Source organism: Lagopus leucura, unplaced genomic scaffold, assembly GCF_019238085.1.
Source record: "Lagopus leucura isolate 7727_CA_CO unplaced genomic scaffold, USGS_WTPT01 Super-Scaffold_100099, whole genome shotgun sequence".
Lineage (NCBI taxonomy): Eukaryota > Metazoa > Chordata > Aves > Galliformes > Phasianidae > Lagopus > Lagopus leucura.
The window spans coordinates 110841-119138 of record NW_024962323.1 but is presented as its reverse complement, the minus strand read 5'-3'; the positions used below and the strand labels follow the sequence as shown (position 1 = coordinate 119138).

Here is an 8298-nt window from a genome sequence, read left to right as displayed (position 1 = left end):
TTAGGCAGATCTATCCCCCTTGCTCCAGGGTGTATGTGCATTGCTAGAATAAACATGCCTGCTCTATATCCTTAGTCTGGCTATAGGATTTGATTTCTGCATGTCCATTTGGCACCTCAGATGGGACAACCTTTGTTCGGCGGCAGGACCGGCTGAGAGGGGGACGCCTTTGGTGCGCCCCGAGATTCCTCAGGACTCCCCTTCCTCATCCGGTCACTGCGGGAACAGACAAGGACCATCCATCAGCAGACCAGGTATGTGTGTGCAAAGGGGGAATCCGTAACTCGTGAGGAGCCCTCCTGTGTGGGGTATGAAGGAGCGTGCATTGTGCATGCTTCCCCACCGAGGTAGGTGAGCTCACGGATTGGGTGGCTGGCTGGAGTAGGAAGACTCCTTGGAGAAGTTCCTATGAAGGAGACCTGTAAGTCGTACGCGAGGAAGAGCAATAGCTCTCCCTTGGGTGATCGGTAACAGCGGGTATCTTGTCAAATTGAAATGTGGGAGTTGCAGGTTGTGTTATTGTTATCACCGTCTGCTGTAAGCATTCAGTACCGTGTGTTTGAGTAATTGCTATCAGAGCACTGGGAAGGAGTCCGGAGCTCTGATTTGGTAAAGTGTAAAGCTGGCACTGTGTGTGATTGCGAGTGGATGTGTTGACTTCATGAGACATTGCAGCACAGCTGCAGGGTGAGTGTGGAGTAACGATGATCATTGTCTGACAGTCTTTGCCTTTTTGTAGGAATTTATGAATGGGAATGATGAACCCAGAGACAGATTCCCATTCCATTCGGGGAATGAGTGCCAACTCATTTATGTAATACTGTGTTCTGCTTGCGAGGAGGTGTGTGAGGGAGGCGGGTCACTCAGTGCTGGTTCTGCAGCGAGGTGTTTATAACCAAACAGCACGGATTGTTAGGGGAAAGAAGGTATGAAGGGTGTTTATGGAAACTGAAGTACTGTATTGTTTGATTTGTGGGTTTTGAAGGGATGGGATAAGCTGTTTTGATGGTATAAGTGTAATCGTTAATGGTATATGGAAGTAGAATTGAGGGTATGTGGAAGTTTAACTGAGAGCACAAATAGTGGAATAGTACAGAGGAAAAAGGGTTAAAGAGAAAGTGAGTTTATCTGCATTGGCATGAGAGCAACCCCCCGCACCGTTCCCATGAGCAGAACTTGGTGTGGGAGAGAGAGCCGGGGACAGAGACTGCTGCGCGAGGAAACCCAAAATCCCAGCGTTAGCACTGGAAGCCTCTGGAGAGGAGGAGGTGAAACTGAAACATGACGTTAGTAGTTTATGTAATGATGAGAGTTTGGAAAGTAAAAAGTTTGGGAAGGACACAGGCTGAGGAAGGCAAAGATGAATAGGGTGTAACAGGGAGGGATCCGCCCCACTGGAACAAAAGCAGTGTGCAAAGTGCAGGGAAATGGCACACAGGTGGAGAAATCCTACCAAGCTGAGTGAGAGGGAGCCATCTCTGGTTGCAAAGCAGGTCAAAGGAGGTGATCCTCCCCCTCTACTCTGCCCTGGTAAGACCTCATCTGGAGCACTGTGTCCAGTTCTGGGCTCCCCAGTACAAAAAAGACAGGGATCTCTTGGAAAGGGTCCAGCGGAGGGCCACGAAGATGGTGAAGGGCCTGGAGCATCTCCCCTATGAGGAAAGGCTGAGTGAACTGGGTCTGTTCAGCCTGGAGAAAAGGAGACTGAGAGGGGACCTGATCCAGGTCTATAAATATCTGAGGTGTGGGGGGCAGAATGGCGAGGCCAGACTCTTTTCATTGGTGAGTGGAGACAGGACAAGGGGAAACGGCTGGAAACTGCAGCATAGGAAGTTCTGCACCAATGTGCGAAGGAACTGCTTTACAGTGAGGTGACGGAGCACTGGAACAGGCTGCCCAGGGAGGTGGTGGAGTCTCCTTCTCTGGAGATGTTCAAGACCTGCCTGGATGCCGACCTGTGCGACCTACTGTAGGGAACCTGCTTTGGCAGGGGGTTGGACACGATGATCTCTGGAGGTCCCTTCCAACCCCTACAATTCTGTGATTATGTGTGATTCTGTGATGGGAACCTGGGAAGTTTACGCTAGCAGATGCACTGGTTAAATTGCAGCTGGGGCGCAGGACAAAGAAGTTGTCGCGGTGTTATGATTGTTGGTTATCGGCATTCCACATCGTAACATCACGTAGTGCACCAGGAGTTAAACTGTTAGTGCTCCAGCTCCGGGCACCTGTCCGGAAGAGAAGAAGAGCCACACGCCCCAGGGGCTCTGCGGTCAGAGGGGAGATGTAACTCCTGGCAGGTCACCTGAGGGGCTCTTCTTCACCAGGCCCTCCTCCCTGCTGCTCAGCCAGACTGCGCACTGCACCTCAGCATTGTGGCGAGGCCTGTCCACCTCTCGGACACTCTGTCATCATATTTGATTTAGTAGCTTCAATTCTAATTATGTATTATGTACATATTATGAATTGCAGTGTGTTACCTTGCATTCCGATCCCCTATTTAGTAAATCAGTTTGTTTCTCCTCAGATCGTTGCCACTGTTTTTAATGACTTTGGGGTCCCCTGTTTCCCTTTTCCGGAGGCACGGATCTGTGAAATCCCTCTGCCCTGCTGCTCACAGAGCTGTGCCCATAAACCACTGACAGAGGCTCTTCCCCTCCTATTTGCGTAACATCATTACCTGGTGTAGGGAACCTGCTTTGGCAGGGGAGTTGGACTCGATGATCTCTGGAGGTCCCTTCCAACCCCTACAATTCTGTGATTCTGTGATCTATTCTCCAATGAAAGGAACAATGCTTGTTACCAGAGAAGTTCCACATCACTAGAATACTGTTGATCCACATCTCCATCTGTTGGCCTGCAAGCTGTCTAAATCCACATCACAGAATTGTAGAATTGCTCACGTTGGAAGAGACCTTAAAGATCAAGTCCAAATGCAACCCAGCCATGTAACCCCAGCTCTAACAGCCCTCCGCTAAATCGTGTCCCTGAGCACCACATCCAAACGGTTTTCAAACACATTCAGAGATGGTGACTCAACCACCTCCCTGGGGAGCCCATTCCTATGCTTAACAGCCCTTTCTGTAAGGAAGCATTTCCTGATAGCCAACCTAAACTTATCCTAGTGCAACTTCAGGCCGTTTCCTCCTGTCCTGTCACCGGTGGGAAGAGACCAACCCCGCTCTGTTCACCCAGATTTGGCCACACTTGAACTTCATAGCCGCATTTACAAGCAGCATCTGATGGGATTCATTTTATTCCCAGGGAAAATAAATGAAGATTGCCTTTTAGAAGGAATGCCTGTCAACATCATTCAGCTGCTTACTCACAAGAGTTGATCTGACTTTCCTACAAAAATTTCAGGTAACTGTGAGGCATTGATTGCCTGTGGAAATCAAAGGTGCATTGTTCGTAAACTGAAAGCAGATTCTTCAGAATGTGGTGCTTTTGTTGTTGTTTGTTTACTTGCTTTTAACATACCTAGGATCAGCAGCTCAAAATTTGGAACTCTCTTTTAAGAGCTACTATAGCAACACAGATTTTTATCTTAAGATCAGGGAACACAGCTCAACTGATTCCACTTCAGCTAAATCACTTCAGCATGCTAAAGAAAGCATTCTAAAATTGTTTTCATGAAAAGTATGTAAGAATGCTTTCCGTTTTTCTATATTTTTGTAATACTTGCTCTCCATTTTGCTGATAATAAGAAGGGTATCAGAAATGTCCATTGGGCACACTGGACACAGGACATTCATTCACCTGCTGTCATATGGTTAAACAAAATTTATCTTTGAATTCAAAGGATTCTTACTATTTGAAAATGTTCAAATTCTTCTTTTTTTCTTCTTTTGAAACCTAAACTCATCGGTGGCTCCATCTCATATTTATTTTGCTTCTTGGTTCATGTTAGAAAACCCAGTGGCTAAAATTTGATGTCAGGTGATTTAAGGCAGCAGACTAAGGGAACATGAATTCCTTCTGATTAAATGGCTACATCTCAGCGGAATATTTGTGGTTTGATTCACCAGAACACCAGATGTACCACTGTATCTGCAGTGCAAATTTCTGACACGAGAAGAGAAAAATCCCACAGCACATTTAGGAGGAGTCTAATAATGAAACTGACTGCAACCTCTCTGTCAAGTAAATGCTAACAAGTAATGATCAACTGTGAGTTTTTGTGCCACGCAATCGCGTTCTGCTTTTTTCCATATCAAGGAGAAAAAATCTGGATGTATCTTCAGGTCCTTCCCTAAGAGTATCCAGAAAGATGCAAGATAAACTGCTGAATGCCAGAATTGGAGCCTAGGGTTAAGTGAGCAGAACAAGAGAGATAATGAACTCATAGTACAGTTGTGTTTGTAGTTCTTACTTTGATGATTTGCTATGTGCAGTTGTTTGTTGACAAGATCCCCACGTAAGGATACTTTTCTGCCACCAAAGGACATTTTGTGCCTTGAGAAAACTAGCGCAGTCTGGTGAAGGTTCCCCCCAGAGGCTGAGCATGGAGAACACAGAATTAATGACCATTTTCTCCTCTGTGGCTGTCTAATTTCTTCTCTTTCACTGTACATCAGTTTACTGTCAACAAAGAAAACGCTAAGCTACGAGTGGCACAGTACTGCATTAATATTCCATCAGCACTGTTCAGAACACTGCAACTATTTGCTGGCTTACACGTCAGAATTCACAACCCAGATTGCTGGAAAATATACAGAAAAGGAGTTCCTTTAAATGTTCTCTCATGGTTTTTCAACCTCCTTACTGTGCTAATGGATTGCAGTAATATTATGCCAAGTAATAATTTGGGCATCTTGAACCATCATGATTATTTCTGCCAGCGTCTTGAATTGTGATGTGGAATACAACAGTGTCACTGTAACAGAGGGAAAAGTAGGGAAGGTAAAAGGAGAAAGACTCAAAGTTAACAAGTAATTAGTAAAAACCAAAGGCTGAAAAGTGATTAGCTAGAGGTGAATGAAATCTCAGATGCTCCCTCTAAAGGTAGGCAGTCCAATTAGACAAAGACAGCAGGCTAGATCAGCAATTAGATCTAAGACTAAAGCAAGGATTTCTTCCTGTAATTCTGTCACCTGAATCACAAAGCCCCTAATGTTCCTGGCTATTTTTCAGACCCTCTTGGCTAAAAGTGATCATTTGCATTAGGATGCATCACTCATAGTGTTAAATAAGTAAGATATGATATGTCTAAGTCCATAACAGACAAGCAAGATAAAATTGCCACTCAAAATAGCAAATTATCTACTATTAGACATACATAATTGCTTTGTCCCTTCCCACTGACTATGGAGGAAGACTCAAGTTCTGAGCAATCAACACCTTTCCAAAACCAGCTGAAAGTAATCCTGCCCAGAAGGGCAGTGGGGATTTCAAGAGAATCTACTTAAACCTGAAGTAATTCATGACTCAGAGGAAGCTCAGCTGCACTCTTGGACAATAAATAAATAAATCAGCAGATGAATTAAGGCCTCTGCTTTTTCAGCTGTATCCAATTTAACTAAATTTAATCAACATTGACAAATTTCTTCTTCAGAGTGAGATCAGACTTTGGCAACTGGAATGATAGTATCAGATTAAATCCATTTATCGTGCTTAGGAGAAAGAACGCCTGGTATTCCATGGAAAATAAATCCTGTGCTAATGTCACAGATGATCCAAGCGATGGCAGAACAGCATCTGCATTTAAAATAAGATTTTAAATCTGCAATGCGAGCTGTCTATCTGAGCTGTCAGTCCAACATTGTCCCTAGAGAAGAAAAGAAGCTGTATTTTTCTGGTGAAATTCACATCATCTGTCTTGAAGGCACTGGATGGCAGAACTGCTGAAGGTAGGACGCTTCCCTCAGAATGCTCGCTGCTGTGATAATGAAGCAAATCTGAGGAAGAACTAAGATCAAAATGTATTGGTTCTGACATCCGCAAAACAAGCTGCACAGGAGGCAGAAGCTGTTCCTTAGAGTCCTCTTAGCTGGGAAAAACTAGATTGTGGCAGAGAGCAAGCAGGCACTGTTGAAGCAGAGAAGTGCCCACTGCTCCCCAGGTAGCAAAAGGCTTTTGCTTTTTTGCACTGTAGGTGTTTTGGTTGCCAGCTGGGCTGAAGCACTCTGATTTCAGTGTACCGACTGGCCCTCTGGTTCTTTTGATTCCTCCCAGATGAAGCCAAATGAAGAATGAGAACTGGAAATTTGTCCTCTCTGGATTGTCCAGCCACCCAGAACTGCAGAACTTGCTGTTCTTCACATTCTGCTTGATTTACACCTTCACCATCACTGGAAACCTCCTCATCTTCCTGATCACATTGCATCCCAACCTCCATATGCCCATGTACTTCTTCCTCCGGGTCCTGTCCTTCCTGGATATTTCCACAGCATCCATAGTTGTCCCCAGGATGCTGGTAAGCTTCCAGGAAGAGGACAGCAAAATTTCCTATGTAGGCTGCGCCTCACAGCTCTACTTTGTCATTTTCCTGGCGGCCACCGAATGCTACCTTTTGGCAGCTATGGCCTATGACCGCTACGTGGCCATATGCAACCCCCTGAGGTATGCCATCATCATGAGCAGAAGAGCTAGCCTTTCCCTAGTCCTGCTGTCATATTGCAGTGGTAATGTAGTGTCCGTGGTGCAGACAACATGGGTGTTCACACTGCCGTTTTGTGGGCCCAACAAGATTAACTACTTCTTCTGTGATATCCCTCCACTCATCATGCTCTCCTGCACGGACACCTCCTTGTACGAGAAGCAGATTGTTACAGCCACCGTGCTGGTCATCTTCACACCGTTTTGTCTCATCCTGGTATCCTATGCCTGCATCGTCTCCACCATCCTCAAGATTTCCTCTGCAGAGGGCAGATGCAAGACCTTCTCCACTTGTTCTTCCCATCTCATTGTTGTGTCGCTTTATTATGGCAGTGGGACCTTGATTTACTTACGGCCCAAGTCCAGTAATTCACAGGACACTAAGAAAGTCTTGTCTCTCATATATACTGCTATAATCCCCATGCTAAATCCCCTGATTTACAGCCTGAGGAATAAGGAAGTGAAAGCAGTGATAATCAAAATTTTAGCTGACCTGAGGAAGGTATAAACACACACTGCTGAAAGGAAGCTTTCTCCTCCTCTGTATGTTTGTTTTGGTTTTGGTTATTTTTCTTTCATGTTTCACTCTTTTTAAATGCCCTGATAGCTTGAAATTCTGGAAAAATGGATGTGTTTCAAAGTGTGCTTTGCATCTTTGTGTGTCTTTTGTTCACTATGAGTGTATATTAATTACTAATTACTAATTCAGTATTCATGATTTATGATCTTGTATCAGATGTTGGTGATTGAAGTTTTTCTTTTTCTCTTTTGCTCTTGTGTGACTTTCTTACTCACTCAGTGACTTACTCACACATCATGTCTTCTCCTTTAAATGTTTCAGGCTGGAAAATGAAGACATAATTTTGTGCCTAGACAAAACGAGCATCAGTGCTGACAGAGGAAGAAATGGGCAGAGGAGCGGACAGACAGAACAGACGAAACAGAACAGATGGGTGAAGTCATTCATAGTGTGTGAAGCAGGTGGCCCATCTCAGTGGTTGGAGTGGGCTCTATTTGGAGCCAGCAGGAGTGAATGGCAGAAAAATGTGAAATATGTGAAGCTGTAGAGGAGAATGGATGAGTAACTTTGCAGTTGGATATATGGATGGCCATCCAGGTAGATGAGAGGTAGATGAGTGTTGAAGGAGTGGATAAGAAAATGCAGAATGTGAGGGATAGAAGAAATTGCCAGGTTCATGACTGATAGGTCAATTCAGCACCAGCATTCATGAATGACTGGCATTCATCGATGGTTGCTGAATATTTATTGAGATGAAACAGTGGATGTCAGCACAGTGAATGGAGATGGAGCATTTCAACAGTGGTAGCAGTGACAGTGGGTCACCTCTGCAGTGCAGGTGTTTACGAGTGCAGCATGCAGGCTCTCGCTCATAACTGGTGAAAATGCATAGCTAATGGTAGTGACTCTGTGCAAAAAAGATGTTTTATAACTTGGAATTTGCTCTATCAAACAGTGTTATTTTGCTCTCTGTGTTAGTTTCCATACAAATAATTAGGAGACACTATTTTTGGAGCAGCCTTTATAGATGAGGCCGCAGGCAATTCCTCTTCACTCAGCGGGGCCCAGGCAAGCCAGAAGGTTGGACACCCATGCTTTAGCATATTTACCAGTGTTTATCAATGAGACAAAAGGGCATTAAGTGCACCCTCAGCAAGTAGGCAGACTACACCAAAGGGACA

At 44.8% G+C, this 8298-nt stretch overlaps 1 protein-coding gene across 1 annotated transcript; it reads left to right on the top strand.

Annotated features, from left to right (window-relative positions):
• The first annotated feature begins 6115 nt into the window (after nt 1–6115).
• Nucleotides 6116–7271, top strand: LOC122188947 (olfactory receptor 10A5-like). Its single transcript, XM_042887637.1, has one exon. The coding sequence runs from the start codon at nt 6185–6187 to the stop codon at nt 7103–7105; it is 921 nt and encodes a 306-aa protein (XP_042743571.1). The 5' UTR covers nt 6116–6184; the 3' UTR covers nt 7106–7271.
• The last annotated feature ends 1027 nt before the right edge of the window (nt 7272–8298 follow it).

Bases quoted from the DNA above. Each gene is read 5' to 3' on its own strand.
- LOC122188947 (XM_042887637.1), top strand. From the start codon at position 6,185: ATGAAGAATGAGAACTGGAAATTTGTCCTCTCTGGATTGTCCAGCCAC.